The sequence below is a fragment of the Perca flavescens genome, chromosome 5 (assembly GCF_004354835.1).
Source record: "Perca flavescens isolate YP-PL-M2 chromosome 5, PFLA_1.0, whole genome shotgun sequence".
NCBI lineage: Eukaryota > Metazoa > Chordata > Actinopteri > Perciformes > Percidae > Perca > Perca flavescens.
Genome location: NC_041335.1, coordinates 29,699,253 through 29,718,421, shown reverse-complemented (window position 1 = coordinate 29,718,421; position 19,169 = coordinate 29,699,253). Strand labels below are relative to the sequence as shown.

Here is a 19,169-nt window from a genome sequence, read left to right as displayed (position 1 = left end):
AATGTATCTTCTGATCTTCTGTTTGAAAAACTACAACAAGCGAATGAAGAACATACAAACACAGCTAGTGCATGGTCAATGTGCAAGTTCCAAATGATGAGTCCTTTGGTCATTTTGTCAATTTCTGCTTTAGGTGTAGCATCAGGCTGAGGCTGGCTGTCCAATAAAAGGTTATACAGTGTAGCCGAGTAGTGGAGCAGTTGGTGTGTTGTAGTCTGAGTTTAATCACTTTCTAGTTTACCTCTAAATAAAGTGGTTTAGATAATCAGTTTGGTTTTTTGCGTGTTTACAACTGATCACCCAAACGATCGTTTTTCTTTTTGCCACATCTGACTGCGTTGTTTCCAGGTCTCAGCAATTACTTTGGTGAGCAAGATATATAGTAGAAACTACAAAATCCTGACCCAAGTTGTGATAAATTGTTATAATCATTATTTTAAATACAAAACAAGATGACTACAGATTGAAAAAGTGACACCTTATTGATTTCTAATGATAAAACGGAATTATTGAACATGACAAAACATTTTCAGACTTGTTTCCGTGTAAAGAAAGATGAACCATCCACCCAATCCAATTATATAATATGTTCCAAATTAAATTCTCTTATTATATTTGAAGTTATGTACCTTGCTTGTCACCAGTCAAAACCCAGATTTTGATGTTGGCTTTGGACAACTGCTCGATAGTCTGAGGTACTCCGTCTTGTAACTTGTCTTCTATGGCTGTTGCTCCAAGCAGCTGGATACACACATTCAGATACATAATCAACAGGCAAATTTTACAAATGAAACCCAGTTTTTATGGTTCAAGCTTTACCGAAACATGAGTTCATTTCCTACCAGCAGATCCTTCTCTATCTCCTCGTACAGCTCGTCCAGTTTGCTCTCTTGGTTGTCAAGCTCGGTGCTGGCCTCATGGTGGCGCTGTTTCCACTGGTTGAAATACTCCTCATCCAGATTCTTATAGGCCAGCGCCAGAGTCCGCAGGCCCTCCCCTGCAAACTCCTGCAGATCGACATGCAAATACTTATATGGATGAAAGCTACACACACAAACAGAGGTTCAGCCAAGTACTGGCTGCCTCATGCATTCAGTTTTTGACTTGTGTCAGCTGAGTCTACAATTAAAAAAAACACACAAAGTCACCCAGCTCCTGTGTCTGCAGCTGCTGAGATGGGTGTTTTAGAGCAGCAGGCTCAATTTGCCTTGAAGACACACACACGCACACACACAGTATTTGAATATATAAACAGAAATGTGCCCAGCTGTGTAAATCATCCATCGTCGATTAGTCACACTATTGCACTGGGTGATATGTTCTTCATTACAACAAATGTGTGACCTGTAAAGTTCTTCAGTGGGAAGCCATGGCTTTTGGAAAGTGGTAAAATACTGTGAGACGGACTAATGCTATTTTGGTTTGTTTGTCTCTTTATGGTATTTATTGATCATAAGAAAAATATAGAACTGCAAGCCTATTCATCACATACATAATCCACATTTCAGCCTCTTTCTCATTCTGAGGTTTTACTTTTAAAGCACTCCATGGTCTGGCTCAATCATTTATTTATGAGCTTGTGTACCCAAAATCAAACTCAGTTTAAAACTCAAAAGTCTGCTACCAGTCCCGACGTCTAAACATTTTAAACTAAGGAGATTTGAAACAACCTCCCTGTTGTCATGTGTCTTGCTACTCATATATAGCCTCTACTTCAAACTGATTTGTATAAAGTACACTTGCATTTCTTAATTAAGTTATATTTCTGTGTCTCTTTTTTAACCCCAAATTTGAATGAACTTTATAAATCAAACCAATTTTATTTGTTTCGCCTCTATCATTTGGAGCAATACAAAAGTTATCATCATTATTATGATAAAGCCAAGCATTCAAATTCAATTATTTATGCGTCCAGGGCAGCAGTAAACCTATAATGTGCACAAAAAGCTATATAACACAATAAAGGAAAGTGGAAAAGCCAAAAAGTACAATATGAGCACTTTAACAGTTGCAGGGTTCATACGCATTTTAACCAATACTTTTCCATGAGTTTTTGATGACTTTTCCATGACTTTTTGGCAAATTTCCATGACTATGTATTCCTGAAAATGTCAGTCGACATTATACAATAAGAATAAAAATCTGTGTTAAAGTTTACCCTCAGAGGTTTAACAATAAAATGAATGACAATTAATATCACGCCCCGAATAGAACGTTGAGGTTAGGACGACGTGAAATACATTTATTAATCACATATTATTATACTGTGTTAAAAACAATTCCATGACTTTTCTAAAACTTTCTGGGTCTTTTTATGTTTCCAAAACCTTTCCAGGCCTGGAATTTGCATTTTTCAAATTCCATAACTTTTCTAGGTTTTTTCAAAACGTATGAACCCTGCAGTTGGATGGAGCACATATGTATAAACACACAAAAGCACACTTGACACATGATGAGAAAACAACCAACACACAGGCATGCAGAGACAAACATCCAGCAACAATGCAGGAAAATCATAAGAAGAATTCAGATAAAGTATGAGAATCAAATCATCAAATCTCAACACAGAGAAATATTACTGACATTAAGGTGCTCTGTAGTGACGTCCATCAGCTTGCTGCAGGACTGATGCAGCCTCTCATAGATGATTGTGTCTGCACCTTTACAGTAGAGAAAGAGCTTCCCTTCTGGACTCCGAACTGTGTACACAAACACACGGCCATTACATGACCCCATTACGACTCAAAAATACAGTTTTGTCAAATAGGAATAGAAGGAAAAATCTGTTATATGAATCAGTTAAAAAAAAAAAGAAGAAATCTCCAGCGACAGCAATCAACGTGTATACTGTATGAGGAATCCCACTAAATAAGAACTTTTATTTTATTTTATTTTTCAGAGGATTTTATACCTATGACGGACATTCTCTTGCGGACATTGTTGAAATCCAAGATGGCCAGGAGTTCATAGCTGCGCTGTTCCCCCATTTCCATGATGGAAACGCTGTCTGGTGTGCGCGAGCGGAAGACAAATCCAAAGTTTCGGGCCGCTGTTACCAGTGCTCCCTCATCTGGAGACTGGGCCTGATAGAAAAGCTCACCTGAAGGAACAAAAGGGTACTTTTTTTGTCAGTGGAGGAAGAGGAATTGCCTTCAGATTTAGGTGAAGTAAGTCATTTTTGGTCACTTTTCATCTTTATTGCTTAATGATATTAGCATTAATCTATAAAAGACAGAGGCTCACACAGAGACACTTAACCACTCCTCACCTTCTTTCTTCTCCTCGGCCATGACGGTGTGGCAGAGGGCCAACAGTCTGAAGAAGGCGTGCACCTCTGGGTCCTCCAGCTTCACCGCCTCCACCAGGGCGTGGTCGTGGAACATGAAGCGGGGGTCAGCCAGCGGGTTGAAGGAGAAGTCCACCGTCTCTGTTTGCTGTTGAGAAAGAGACAGAGGACAGGGTAGGAAGACGCAAGATGTGTCACTAAATATAATAGCAATTTCGCCGAATCTACGTGATGTATCCCTTGTGACAAGATAACAATCGGTAGCCACTTTTCAGTTCATTTATTGACAAGCACCTATCATTTTTTGGTTAAAGTGACTGTATGTAACTTTTAAATGTTTCTGAAACTGTGTAATGTTCCATCTGATAATCATAAGTGACCTGTAACAGCAAACGAGAATAACAGTGAAAAGAATGCTATTTTTATATAGTTTTTATTAATGCCTCTGCCCAGGTAATTTTTCCCGCAAAGTCACAAAATGATTTACGGCAGGTAGACGGCGCTACAGTCACACATTCTGATGGGTCCCAGACTTTGGTGTATCACCGGAAAAGCCTATGTTAGAGTATCCAGCCAGGTAAAGGGTGACAGGAGATTTCTTTATATTATTATGTTTATAATTATTTAAGAAGTTATCTGTTGTAGTTGTAGAAAAAAAGGAAATTATATGAAAAACAACTAAAAGCTAAAAGGGAAAGTGAAAGAGAACGGACAAAACTGAGTCACACTCGGTCGGGCTTTCAACAGATGGAGACAATTACAGGATTGTAAATTATTCAAAAACGTCCCCAAATTGGCCCTCAGATATGTAATATGTCTATTTCATTCATAAAATAACTACAATGCGCGATGTGGTTGTACGTCAGTGGCTGACATTAAATTACATCCCCTTTCCATTTAGCACGGACGTTTTATTCCTTTTACTCCGTGTTTGTGTTGGCTTACTTTTTTCTTTTTCTTTGTCCCTAGGACTTGGGTTTCATGAAATGCTCTATATAAATTATTACGTTGGTTGCTACAACAATCTCTTATTGCTTTGGCTCGTAACACAGTGACAGTGATAACATTACCCGGTTTATCTCACAAGACATACAAAGTAGGATAATTTACCGTATGCAACACTTGAAATGCAACGATGCATCTGTAACTTATTATCTTATTGTAAATGAATTATTATCTGTCTGAGGAATATATTCATCGTGACTATATGACCTCCCGGTAACGCTAACTCAGTAATCTACAGTGGGCAATACAGCACCTTAAAGAAAAGACCTTTGCGACAGTAGGTGTGGTAAAAACACTACTGCTTTTGTCCAAAGTGGCAACTAGAATCAACACAAACTGAAAGTTACATATAGCTACTTCAAGTAACTGCAGTGTTGATTAAATTAATTGGTTCTTAGATGATAAAATAATACTGTTGTAAACACTCGTAAAAAAAAACACACTAACACATGACCTAATTTGCCATTTAGCTGAATTTACATCACCAAAACCTAACTCACCTCAGTAATTTCTAGTCTTTGACCTGTGTAGTCATAAACATCCCCTGAAAAAAAAAAGAGAAAGAAAATAGATGAAACTTACAAGTGACGTGTGAACACTCCAACACAAAAATGAACCAATTACATGATGGATACAGAAGAAGCAAATGCCTTTGTTTTTTTCCTTGATATGAATGGTTTTAGTCATTAAGAGGCTTTCCTTCTCCATTTTTTGCCTTTCGTGTCTTTTACTAACTTTTGAAGACTCAAGGCTGTGTAATATAAGACTGTTTTGTTATTGGGTGATGCAAACCTACTTTCTATAATATTGGTAAAGTTACTATGTTTCACAAATGTTTAAATTACACAAATGAAGAGCCTACAGCTTATCTATGTGTATGGTGTCTATATGAACTTTGCCTAATGAAGGTCTGAGAACTGAAATATCATCAATCAAGTGAGTAGAAGTGAGGATAATACTTTTTCTTTCCATTTAAATGTATTAAATGCTGTATGTATGTTTAACATAATTGTGTGTTAGCCATTGTTTATAGTTTAAAGCCTCTGAACACCCACGCAGGGGTTTCAGTTATTCTGGCTGATAGACCTCTGCTCAAGTTGAAGTGGGCCGGAGCTTTGATGGGTATTTATTATGTCACAAATCTTTTCACCAATAAGAATGGCAAAGGTGTCATTTGTCCTGAACTAACAGGTGCAACAAAGCTAACAGGGGACTCAGAAAGATGTCAATCAATCAGTCTATACACACCCACAAAGGCCTGGAAAGAGGTCCAATCAGCCAGAGTAATTGAAAAAACCTGTATGAGTGTCGGCCATTTTTCAGATCTACAGTAATAGCTCCCTCTTTGCTTATTGTTTGGTAAGAAACCCTAAGATGCAGATTGCCTCTATTTGGATCTTTAAAAAGTCTCTACAGTTGCTGATGTATTCAGATGCACTGATATATTCACAGAACCAGAAACCAACTTAGTTATAGAAAACAGTTTCTGAGCTGCAGGTAGAACTTTTGAATCTTACCATAAGATTTGCCGTTGATGGAGCACTTGTTGAAAGTCATGATATTCTGGGTGAGTGTCCCTGTTTTGTCACTGAAGATGTACTTGATCTGGCCGAGCTCCTCGTTTAGCGTGGTGGTGCGGGCCTCGGCGGGGGTGTCATACCGTGCAAAGTACATTTTCCTGTCCCAGTCGATGTAGAAGCTGTTCCCAAGCCGAATGATCTCCACACTGCCGAAAGATGTAGAGTCAGGAAGTGAGAAGAAACAGATACAATCTTTGTTATTTATGCATTTTCTAAAAGGTTTGTATTGAATTAAATAAGCAACAATTCCACACACGTTGTTACCTAACATAGAGAGAGATGGGCACCACGGTGTTGAGGATGATGACGTAGGACCAGAACGTGAGGAAGGCGGAGAAGGCAGCATTGTTGCCGTCTTGTCTGGGCAGGAAGACCATGAACTGTGAGCCTTCGTTCATTTCCCAGATGCAGTTTCCTATCGCAAGGATGGTGCACATGAAGGCCAGGAAACCAAAAATCTGCATAGAGAGTTTTGGAAGAGAATGAATAGGTCAAAGGCTGGTTTATCAAAGAATGACTGGACAAGTGAGCCCAAGGTGAAAGTTAAAAAAATCAAGAATGGAACCCGCTACCATTCGCAAACTGATCGACAGGTCTTTCAATCCGCTAGTTAACATTAAAAATAAATAAATCTAAGTTATTAATGTTTTCTGATACATCTGAAATATTGGAAATGTGTAAAATACAGGGTTAGTCAATACTTTCAACTATGATCAGTCGACACACAAACACACAAAGCCAGATAGAATTTTTACGGAAGAAGTAAAACATTTTAACTCTGTATTTGAATATACTTCACATTTATGCTGTCCTTTGTCTGCCTGATCTTCACTGCTCTGGGTAACTACCACGGCGTAGCTCATTTATTAATAAATGATAAACACATCATTTGACTTATTGCGGCAGGAGAACTGAAATCTTGTTTTCAAGGGTTCCTTTTTATGCAATAACCTGATTTAGCCGTAAGCACTGCATTTAAACCCAATCAACTGATGACTTGATGAATAATTAAGCCAGCTAAGATCAGATAAACAGACTCACACAAAGGACTAGGACATTCATCAGTCGGTCTATACTGGTCCTCTTAAACGTAGTTTTCCCAGAGTTCTGCATCAGCTTCGTCTCTGGACCTGCAAAAAAAGAGGAACAGAAACAAGTAAGACCTCAAATAAAAATGATCTCACATCTTCCTCCATTTAAAACCGTCTTAGTATTTTATTTGATCTATATATCATTTTATTTGTCAGGGACAATTAGGGCTGGGTACCGAACTTTGATTCTTTTTAGGGACCGACCAAATTGCCTCCATAGTATCGAAAAATGCCTCGTCATTCAATACCAAATTTCAATACCTTACTTCAAGAAGTAAATCTCATGGGCGCCCGGATAGCTCAGTTGGTAGAGCGGGCGCCCATATATAGAGGTTTACTCCTCGACACGGTGGGCCCAGGTTCGACTCCAACCGACCTGCGGCCCTTTGCTGCATGTCATCCCCCCCTCTCCCCTTTCATGTCTTCAGCTGTCCTGTAGAAATAAAGGCCTAAAATGCCCCAAAAAATAGTAAATCTCATCAGTGTCAGTGAGCCAATAAGAATGCTTCTAACAAGATCTAATAATACTTGTGATTGGCTGTCTAATGTTACACGTTGTAGATACATGCAGGAAAAACTCTACGTTACGCACAGAGACGTGGTCAACGTGTGTGTTGGTGTATTTTGAGAGGCTTGACTACAGTGTGCGTCACATAAGTGTAAAAAAAAAAAAAAAAAGTTCTACCATAGTGTTGTAGTTTGTCTTGTAAAAATGATTTCTATAAAATTGGTATCGAAAAAAGTAGCGTTCAGGAAAACCGGTATCGAAGTCACAGTATCAGTATCGGTACTGGTATCAATAGGGACAATGCAAAAAACACTGTAACAGTTGTTGTTACAATAACGTGGTACTGACACGTGTCCATGAAAAATCCATCCCACCTGCAAACAGCACGAGTCCAAAGCACCACTCGGTGTTCCTCAGGGTGCAGCCTCGCAGCAGGATCTTCTCGTTGTCCAGCGGGTATTTCTGACCGACGTAGGTTAGCGTTCCTGTGAAGCGGTCGAGGCGGTTGTTGGGGGGTTCACAGCGTACCTCGCCTTAAACATGAGAGAGAGGTGACACAGCAGGTTTGAGGTTGTGCTCAGAATGAAATGAACTATTCAAGCAGGCATGCGTATCATTTATATATGACTATTTCATGTTTGTATTTATTTAGTGGCTGCAATTTTTGTTGGTAGAAAAATGAAACAATTAGTGAAAATTGATGCCTATGTGTCTCTGTGTTGAAACGTATTCAACATAGTGGGTATAGTACCACTGGGAATTTACAAAGACAATCTATTTCACCCTCTTACACATCAGGTCTTTAAATGAATTCTCAAATCAATGTCCAAATGCATGGTTCTGAGAAAAGATAATTATAAACAGCTGTAAGCGAAAAGCACGTGAAACAAAATGTATATATGTTTATTATTATGAATTTTACTGTCCAGTATAGTAATAATTCCAGGTTATAGAGAAGGTGTATTGCTTTCGTCAAAATCACCTACTGTACTTTGTATCAGTGAGTGTGTTTATATGACTAGTATCCTGCTTATGTGTTGTGCATGTTAACATATTCTGGTTTCAGAAACCTATTATGCTACCTGGAGAACTGAAGAAGATAGGAATAGTTTACATGTGTCTGAACATTCTATGTTGGTATAGAGAACATAGAGAATGAGAAGGTGAGAAATCAAGACACAAATGCACACAGATGACCAGAAACCTGGATGCTGTGTGTGTGTGTGTGTTTATATACTGTGCAGGCTTCTAATTTCAGAAACAAACAGTTGGTAGTCCTCTATTAGTCTTACCGTTGAAGTCTGCCAGTTTTTCGCTATCTTCTCCCAGGTCTCCTGTCACAGTCAGGGCCTGTCTCACCTTCAGGTTAGTCTCTCTGAGGAAGAGGAGAGGAGGATGATAAAGTAAAAAAAGAGGGGAAGAATGGCACAGTAGAGACCAGAAGGAAGAGATCGTGGTAAAGAGGAGAAGGAGGAGGTTGAAGAGAGGCAGAAACAGATGATGACAAAAATGAGAGACAATGAATAATAGTGTGAATGCCTGTTGAACTTGAGGCATTACTATTTGTATGTTAAACAAACTCACATCATGACATTAAATAAAAAAATAGACTAACCCATCCAGTTCTGCTGTCTCAATGTACACCAAGTTGAGTGGTTCACTGCTGGAGAGCAACAGGAGGTCGGCCTGAAATTAGAGAAGGATTTATCACTGACCAAAAAAGCTTTTTAAAAAGCTGTCAACAGAAATAAATACAATAAATCAAGATGATGACAAATGGAGTCCAAAAGCACCACAAAATGCAAAGAAAATAAGTTAATGTGAAATCTGTTGTTATATATATTTCACCAATTTACTCACGGTGACAAACTGGTTGTTTTCCAGCCTGATGATGTCTCCCACCTGGACATCCATCCATTTCTCGCTCCGCAGTCTGAGAATAGGAAACAGGCTGGTAAGAGGATGTTTAGACTCTGTACTGTAGAATTTAGAAAAAAGGTTTTCTTTTCCCTTCTTTGAGAATTGTCAGGAAATAAACTGTCCATAAATACTGAACACTGAGGTCATCCTAATATAGTTTCCTTTCCCCCAAGGCAGTTTCCTGCCAGTTTCCTGTATTATCTGTCAGCCAATAATAGTTTTTAAACTTGGCTGGAACACAAATATTTGACGCTTTTCAGGGTTTTCTATTTCATGCCTCAGCTCTTGCTGGTACACAGTTGAGCAGTAGGCATTGTTTACTTTAACTCTTGTAAATAGTTATTGTCAATGGGCATTTTCACAATTTATCTCCTATGTCCAAAAGTAATAAAACATATCAATTAATCTTTTTTTCCCCAAAACATCATACACTTAAATGAAATGTAAATCATTTTATTTACATCATATTTATATAGCAAGTGCAATCAATTTGACATTGCTTAGTACATTTCAAATTAGCTATATTAGCAAGTTATTTCATTTGAGTAAAATATTTGTGTACTTTTTACACCTCCGTTATATTGAAAAAGCTTGAGTCTTTGGACGGTTAATGAGCCAGCAGTTTTGCAGTGCCAGACCTTCCTCCACAGCGCTGCGGAGGAGGGTCTGGCTAGTCCACACAGCATTCTGGGATGGGAGAAAAAACGTGCTGTGGTTAATTGGCATTTCTTTAAACCAATCACAATCGTCATGGGTGGTGCTAAGCTCCACAGAGCACAGAGCCGCTGCAAAAGAGCCTCGGGAAGGAACTTGTTTTGGTGGAACGTGTACGTTCAAAAGTTTTTTTAGTTGTGCAACAGAAAACTCAGATTGGACAGATAGTCTAGCTAGCTGTCTGGATCTATCCTGCAGAGATCTGAGGAGCAGTTAACCATAGTCCTCATAAATCACCCGGAGTTTAAAATGCCAACACAAAGGAAGCCCAATAAGGTAACGGATATCTAGCCTAAATGAGTGAAATTCGGCGGAATTTACGTCGGCAACGGAGCAATCCCGGAAGTGGAACATTGTGGATATAGACTAATTAACCAGAAAAGTAACTTCAAGTCCCTATAGGGCTTGTGGTGATCATATATAATTTGTTTTCACCTCTTAATACTGTAAAATAATTGATTAATAATAGAGTTATTGAAAAAAATATTTAATACACTCATCAAAAATGAGAAAATTGCTAGTTTGAGCACTAGCCCCACCCTAGTTTTCACTCTTGTACAATTAAATGTTACCCTCCATCAGGCCTCTGATACCAAACCTGGATCAATATTGATTCAAAGATCCATTTCTGATAATAAGCCTACTCACGTTTACAGTCTTTGTTGAAGATAAAATTTGCTTCAGATAAAATTTGCTTCAGTCAACGTTACATGTACCATTTTAAACTAAAAGAAAAGTAAGAAAAGAAAAGTAACTACTAATGAATATGTGACCGACACCTGTGGAAAACAATCACACAAGCACTCCGTACATATTTAACAAAACCAGACATCAAGTCAAGAGCAAGAAAGCAGACTCTACCATCCTGCAGCTGCTTCCCGTAGAGCCCAAACATTGGGTAAAGAGCTGCTGCCCAGCAGCCAACAAGAACAAACCCAGGAGGAAAGACAAGCGCCACATACATGCAAATGTTTTTATCCAGTGCACCAAACATGATACAGTTAGTGCATTAAGTTGAAACGTTGGTAATGTTGAGATCTTACTGTACTGTATAAATGTCTCAGCTCATCAATAATGATAATCATAACATGTTGCTCATATGCAGTGCTTTGTAAAGTGGGAGGTCCCGGAGCACAAAGTGGGGGTGGATCCGGCGACTCAAAGCGGGGGTTGGAGGTAACGGAACAAAAAAACATTACACTGCCTATGTAGCTTCTCTGACTAAAAAAGCCTAAACAACGCTGTGTGTACATCAGGGCAAAACGATTTTTGCTTGTTTGGGATCCGACTGGCCAACGTATTTGAACAAGTTAAGCAAACTTTGTTGTCTTTTTGACATTTTTCCCCTGAGTGAAACGAGGCTAACAGAAATCTCAACCAGCACAAGTGCATGTGTCACTTGAAGTGCCTCCCCTCCCTCCGTCCCTCTGCCCCCTCTGTCTTACCCTGAAAATTCACCTCAAAACGCATCGAAAATGCAAACACAAGATTTTTGTGGAACTTCAATGGGGAATAAAGACTAACAAGACAGATAACAATATTGAACACTACAGTACACAAACAGTAATTTATTTTTTGCATTTTGCCGATTAATCCAATAAAAAAGGTTACGGATCCAATGTCGGAGGTGCTGGAACATGTTCCAGCTCAAATTAAGCCCTGATCATATGTATTGTCCTTGTGGTACTATGTTTGTGCAGAAGCAAATAATTGGTTGATATTATTTAGCACACTGAGGTCATGTGCTCGGTATTGTTTATGGAAATTTGTGGATTTTAAAAATCTGAGGAGTTTGCATTCGATAAACCGACACAAGCTACACATGGTTGGTTTTTAGGGGCTGATTCAGATGTTTTTTTTATTTCAATATAATAAATTTGGTTTCAGGTAACAAAAAAAACAACTAACCAATAAAAACATAAAATACATTTAAAATACATTTAAATAGTATTTAATTTGGCTTTTATCCACCAGAATTGCATATATATATCTGGCAAAATGGAGACAGGCTTTGAAACAGCCATTACACCTTTAAACTTACACCTTATAAAAAATAAAGAGAAATAAATCCATATTTTAAGCTCACATTTACCTTTGTATGACTTTCAATTCTTCTGTTTATAGACAAGCCCAATGGATATTTGTGACCTTTGTTGTGTATTTGTATTGCATATTTCTGTATTTAGACCCTTCTGTGTATTCCTTGTGTGCATTATAACCTAAATTCTCTCTAGTACAGCCACAGGAAGCAGCTGCAGGATGGTGGGGTGTGCTTGTTTTGTATCCTGTTTGACCTGAGGTCTGCTATTTCAAATATGTGAGTTATGCTTGATTTGTACATGGTATCTGATGGGCTTTATACCACCCTTCAAGCTGAAACAAGCAAATACTATGACTTTAAGGACATTTTCGGGGTTTCTTCATAATAAAGCTAAAGGGCACCCAAGAAGGTTCCCTGAGGAACACCTACCTGTCCAGAAAGCTTAAAGAACTCTGATGGTGCCTCTTTAAATACACAAAAAACAGCATGTAACTACCTGAAACTTTGGATATGTCCACATTGGTGTATTCCCCATGCTTCCCATGAACAAACTTACTTTCTGTCAATCAGCACTTGAACTTTTCTGTTGTTGACTTGATTGTCGCTCCTGTGGCGATTCTGGAAAGAAACACACAAAGACACAATGAGTCATAAGAGTTCACAAGAAAAACATTTTTTACCACTGAATTACTGATTAGTTTCTGACAAAAGTTCCCATGAAACTTATCAGTCAACAATTCATTCTGTCTCCCTCTTAAGTTTTCTGATAAATATTTATTTCAATGAGTGAGACAGAGGCGGCTGAGACAGTCAGTGCAGTACCCTTTCGTAATCACCAGCACAACTTTTAATAGTGGGCAGTATTTTATCACTTTTTTCTTTTAATTTTAATGCTACCCTAACGGACAAGTTTACTGCTTTACTGAAGAAAGTGAAAATTTTAAATTCAAAATCTGCTTGAAAACACATTCTTTCACACTGGCATATCCAACATGACCATCACTCATCTGTACTTAGTAATGTTCTGTGTGTTTTTACTATTATTATTACTATTTTTTGTCTTGTAAGGTGACCTTAAGTGTATAGAAAGACGCCCATAAATAAAATGTATTATTATTAATACAATTTAACAGAAAATTAACCTGTTCTTCAAACCCAGATAGGGTTTTGTCTGGGTTCAACTTTCTGGCAGGTCAAGAAGTTTCTGTTTAACCTTTTTCATTATTTAACTGATTTCTATAAAATCTGGTTGACTGAAAGGCTTCAGGTAAAGGAACACCCAATTACATGTTGGTTGCCATACTAATTTATGACACAGACAATTAGGTTTACCAGTTGTGACTAGTCCCACTAAAGACAGATTTTTATATATATCATTTCTGAAAAAGAGAAATTATCAAATAATTTACAAGGAAAAAAGCACAGTCTAACAAAATTGGCACAACGTTGTGTAGTATTAATGTTTTTTCTGCTTTCCTCTTATGTTAATCATCTCGTAGCCCCTCAAAGATGTCTTAGGGTTACCAAAGCCAATTCAGGAGATACTGAATTAGATCATTGTTCTCTAACTGTGAAACTACTAGAACGTGAGGCTTTATCCAAATGAAATGCAGGAATTCTATCCATAAACATACAATTATGGGATCAGAATAATCTCCTAAATTCCAATTATTTCCATTCACATTTCTGCAGTAGGCGGTAGCTTATAAAAAATGTCCTTTCACAGCAGCTTTCCCAACACTGGCAGCAGTTATTTAAGCGTTTGTTTTGCAAGGTCATCCACCTTGCCATACATGGTCAGTCTGGAGTTGCTGTGTATCTACAAAGATCAAATCAAGCCTGAATCCACAGTGACTTCGCTTAAGGAACAGATGGGCACCGGTGGCAAGGACCGTTCAGGATCACCACCTCTGCCTAACAAAAAGGCTTGTGTACTCCTCCTTCAGCTAATGTTTAACCCATGGCAACACTTTTTTCTCTTGGTGGTTTGCCATTAAGTTGTTGGGTGCCACGCACACACACACCCTCTTACGCACACACATACACTTTTTTGGTTGCCCTTGACGGCTGAAATGAAAAGTAATTTTCCTTTCATTGTTTTAGAGGCACATTTAGTTCTGTTGAAGCAATGAAAGAAAACAGATAATAGTTTGTGAATCATTAACAAAAAAAGTCTACTTCCTGATGAACTATCAGTAGAGGTCAGCTGGTATATGGGAAGGGGAACTTTTGTTATTTCTCAACCAGTCTCAACTCCCATGTGACATCATTTTTTTGCCACTAAAGGAGAAAAACATCTTTTCACAAATCTGGCTGATGAAACAGTGTGTTGAACAATAATATTACAGAAAAAGGATCCCTTCCTCTTGTACCTAAATTGTGTTTGTTTCATTTATACCCAGTAAATCTTGAGGTGAATGCAAGAAAGCGCAAACTAATTGATTTTAGTTTGCTTCAGGCCAAGCGTGCTATTGCTTTAAAATGGAAAGAGACCCAAGGACCCACTCCTAGTCAGTGGTTTAAAGAAATGACCAGCAACCTTGCCTTGGAAAACTGACTTATGTTGTTAAAGGGAAGCTAAAAGACCTTTACAAAATTTGGACTCCCTTTTTGCACTACTGTAACCAAATTGATCAGACAACATCGGATGACTGAAATAGTAAATTAAACTACACAATGTAGTAGGCTGTGAACTGTGATATCCAAATGTATAATTTACTTATTTTATGGTTTAGTTTTGTTCTGGATGTCCTGTAATGTTTTTATTTATTTTTTATTATTTTATTTTTTGCCTATTTGTTTATATTATTGTTATATATATATATATATATATATATATATATATATATATATATATATATATATATATATATATATATAAAAAATATTTTTAAAAAATTGTTGATGTTCAAAACAAAAGCCAATAAACATTTTATTGAAAAAAAAAGAAAAAGGATCCCTTGACTAAAAGACAAAGAATGTCGTGCATTTAAAATTTTAGGTTTCTATTTGCCAAAACACTTGTTGAATTAATGGAAACAAAATGCTAGCCTGAGGTCGACTGAGGTTAAAGGTCCAATATGTAATATTTGTACTGTAATAAATCCAAAAACGACACCAATGCCTCATCAGATATTAAGGAAACATGTTAAACTGAAATTCTATCTTTTCTGACAACAATGCTAATTTCAGTATTTTTTCTTTTTGAAATTTACATTCCGTGACGGAATTTATGTTTATGTTTTGATCTGTGTGTTGTTATCAACGGCCCAGTTTGACAGGCAGGCCGGGTTGCCAGATATTGCAGTTGTTGTTGAATTGTGTTTCTCTGTTCTGTATGTTTAAATATAAAAAAGCCATAAAAAATAGATCTAAAAAAAAAAACAGAGAAACAGTAGCCAGGGCAACCATAATTTGACACACACACACACACACACACACACACACACACACACACAGGTAAGAGGAGTGTGAAGTGTTTTGTAGGATACACAGACTGATGTGAGTGAAATTGTTTTTCACTCAGTCATAGAGTAAATGGTGTTTATCAGCTACATGAGATAACATGAAATAACATACAGTACCTTTTCTGATTTAGTTTTCAGTGTGTTTGTTCAGTGTGACTGTGAGTGTCAGCTTTATTTAACCACATTGTCCACATACCTACTGTATGTACGTATATGACATGTCACCCATGTGGCCATTTCTTATGTTTAAGCGTTTTCCGATTGTTTCCATTTATGATTTTGGTCTGTTTAAGTCTTTGAAGCTAAAAATACTTGGTGAAAGCTGGGTAAAGTTCACCTTCAGTTCATGGTTAAAATAAACCAGTGCTGACTGTTGGTGACAGAATTGAAACAGTCTTTGGTCTCTTTGGTCACAAGCTTTGGAAGCACAACCATCCACGCTCACATCCCCCCTGAGACTTTTTGGGACACATAAACAATGTCACACTATGTTGTCCACCTTAGGCACTGAAAGAGGACAGTCTTTGTTCACACAACCTGAGGAAGTTCCTTGTCGGGAAAACATAAGCCAGTGGTTCCCAAACCGAGAAGGTGGAGGCATGCTGCTCAATTTCTATACTAAGCATATAACCTTTACGGCAAGGGTCCCCAACTGGCGGACTCTGGTCCAAACAAGGACTGTAGGAGGCTTCCATCCGGACTGCAAAGCCTTTTGACACAACTGGGAAATATATATAAATTATATGCATATTTATCTTGTCAACAAAGGAATTTTTAACAGGCAGAACGAGACCAGCTCTGTAGAGCTGTATGGGTCCTGCGACCGCATGCGACTGTTTGTTGCCATTGCTAGGTTGCAAAAAAATGCGGGACAGACGAGAGCTGACCGAGATGAGTGGACAGAAAAGTACGCGTTTATTCTTCCTGCAATGAAGTCTATGAGGCCGGTGTCCACGGAGTCTGTTGTGATTGTAAAAAGTGGAATTACTAAACGTCAATATGAAACTAGACACAGACACTTAAAGAAAACGTAGCCACAGCAGTCTGAGGTCAGGACACTGTAAAGCAATGTGCCCAAAGCCCAATAAGAGCAATCTATACGCATCCTGTCTCATTCTCTCACAGAGCAACAGCAGGCATATGTGTATTGTTTTTCCATTCATCATATGCTTGTTCAATATAAGCACTATATTGTTGCCTTTTTTAAGCTAGGAAGCTTGTACTTCTATCTTTAAGTGATTATTAAGCTCAGATCAGCCTAAAAGAACACTTTATTTAGTTATCCTTTAGAGTAGGATTTATTTTTATGGACTGAAAGGAATACTTACAAAGCAAATTTAGATTTGATGGATTTATGGCACATTTTATTTCATCAAATGTTTGTTCATAATAGACATTTTTGCCTCTTTGAGTTTAGAAATGTTGACTAAACTGATTCCTATAGTATTATTATTAGTATTATTAGTATATAGTATATATTTGTAGGTATCTAATTCTTCAGACCTCTGTGGGGGCAGAGGGTTGGCTTACTGGACCTCTTGCAATTTCACCCTGCTTTACGGTGTACGGTTACATTTTAAGGAACCATCGTTTTTAACCTAACCAAACTACCAGCACTGTCATTTTTCAGCCAATAACTGTATATAGTCAGCCATTTCAGGGTTGCCAGGATGTAAAGTATGCAGGGAAATCTGCTTCCACGCTTTAAAGATTAAATCAACTGTGAAGTGAATGTCTGCCTGGATTTAGGAGAAGATCTGAAAATTGCAAACATTTTCTATTTTTATTTTTATTATTTTGTTAGTTTTATTGTAGTAGTACATCTAAAATCAGAGTAGTGAAATTTGTTAAAAGTGAAATGGTACACAGAACACATTTGCTTACGATATCGTCGGTGGCATCTTTGGCAGCGGTGACTGTCAGCACGAGAACCAGAGGCACGACTGTGGTGAACCAGGACAGAGAGGAGATCTGAGGAATCACCTGAAGAACACACACACACAGAAAACTGCCTTTAGTTCACTTAAGTTTTCACTTGAGTTTATTTTTTGCATATAATAGCTAGAGAAAACTGCAAAAAGTAGACAGGGAATCCAAATTGTGTGTGAGTGAGACACATAAAAGTAGACCAAGAATGAGGACATGCAATTAAAGATGAAGAAAACATGCACACGACAACAGAAAATGACATGACATGACGACTCAAGTAGAAAGACAAAAAATAGTATACAAGATTGCATTTGTTTTAAACTTCTTTTGTGGTGAAGAGAGGTTACAAAAATAAAGATGTTTGTGTGTGCTAAGGAGGGAAGAGTGTGCATTATGTTAATTAGGTAAAACTTAACTTGAAGAAAGACATACATAATCTGAAAATGAAGTACTTTTAAAAATGGCTTTCCTACTTTTAGAAAATGATGCCACTAACGAAATGAAGAGCTTTAGGAAGATGACGAAACTGTACTGCAAAAACATTCCTTTGTCTACGAGAAAAGTTGCAATATGTTTTGCATTTCCAACATTTGTATCAATTGTTCAACTTTCATGTACAATACATGCATTTAACTGGGTCTATAAGACAAGTTTGTGCTGCAAAATAATATTGATACAATGATAATCATATGTGCTCATTATGTCTCCCAAGTAGGATTCGTTCGGTCCCATCCTGGTTTGTCTCTTTTTTTGTTACTCAAAAACTTGTTTCTAGATTTCAATGAAATGTGGTTGAACATTAAGCCAATGTTCCTACAACAAGTAAGAACTAACTAAATTGTCGCTGTGAATCCAAGAACGTTTTAAAGTTTTCTGTTGTTCAATGAAGACCTGATAGTATTCTATAAGCCATTATCATGAAGTCTCAAACCCTGATAGATTCTGATGCATAAATACAGTAGGCAACAGGAACATTAACATATACAGAAAATATATGAAACTATCATTCATTTGAAACTGCTGTTGTGCTGCAGTTCCTCCTTGTCCATCAGCAGAGCAGTTCCAGCAGACAATCTCTGTGGTGCAACATTTCTGTTAGCACATGATGAGGCAACTTCCTGTACTGGATATTACGCTTCCTTAATCTCATTGCACTTGATTCAATCATATCCTGTTTGGTTAACACATAGCTTCACTGTGAAAAAGAGAACTCGCTTGCTGTGTGAATTGTGTCTTGTCTCTTGTTCTCACAATGCAGTCAGAACAGCAGTCTTACATTTTACTTTGATCCACAGATGATCTGTGTGGTTTTCTTTGTAAGGAAAATAATGTTTTTCTTACATTTAGTCTCCTAATACAACATGTTGTGTCTCCCTAAGGCTTAAACCATAGACTGTATAATATTAATGGACAAAGCATCCTGTTCTGCGAAGTGCTGCAAATGCGGAAGTGCCTTAAACCTGCATTCTACAGTATCTGAATTCCAGCAGGTGGCGACACGTGCGGTTGCAAAAGGAGGTCGGTTTCTGTAGACGTCTATGGCGAAATGACCCACTTCTACTTGATTTAATACCTCAGTAAACATTTTCATATGAGTTCATGGTCTCAATCGCTAGTTTTAAGTCTTC

General features: G+C 37.7%; 1 protein-coding gene across 4 annotated transcripts in view; it reads right to left on the bottom strand.

Annotated features, from left to right (window-relative positions):
* LOC114556018 (phospholipid-transporting ATPase ID) overlaps positions 1-19,169 on the bottom strand; it is a 48,697-nt gene that overhangs the window by 6,599 nt on the left and 22,929 nt on the right. For all 4 annotated transcript variants that reach the window (XM_028578837.1, XM_028578838.1, XM_028578839.1 and 1 more), the window contains exons 5-19: positions 17,497-17,595; positions 12,702-12,763; positions 9,331-9,403; positions 9,086-9,156; positions 8,763-8,845; positions 7,845-8,003; positions 6,913-7,001; positions 6,136-6,329; positions 5,809-6,017; positions 4,792-4,835; positions 3,269-3,434; positions 2,912-3,100; positions 2,584-2,699; positions 843-1,007; positions 630-741 (exon numbers count right to left, since the gene is read on the bottom strand). In XM_028578837.1, the coding sequence (XP_028434638.1) occupies positions 630-741; positions 843-1,007; positions 2,584-2,699; positions 2,912-3,100; positions 3,269-3,434; positions 4,792-4,835; positions 5,809-6,017; positions 6,136-6,329; positions 6,913-7,001; positions 7,845-8,003; positions 8,763-8,845; positions 9,086-9,156; positions 9,331-9,403; positions 12,702-12,763; positions 17,497-17,595 (1,831 nt within the window). The remainder of the gene's footprint in view (positions 1-629; positions 742-842; positions 1,008-2,583; positions 2,700-2,911; positions 3,101-3,268; positions 3,435-4,791; positions 4,836-5,808; positions 6,018-6,135; positions 6,330-6,912; positions 7,002-7,844; positions 8,004-8,762; positions 8,846-9,085; positions 9,157-9,330; positions 9,404-12,701; positions 12,764-17,496; positions 17,596-19,169) is intronic.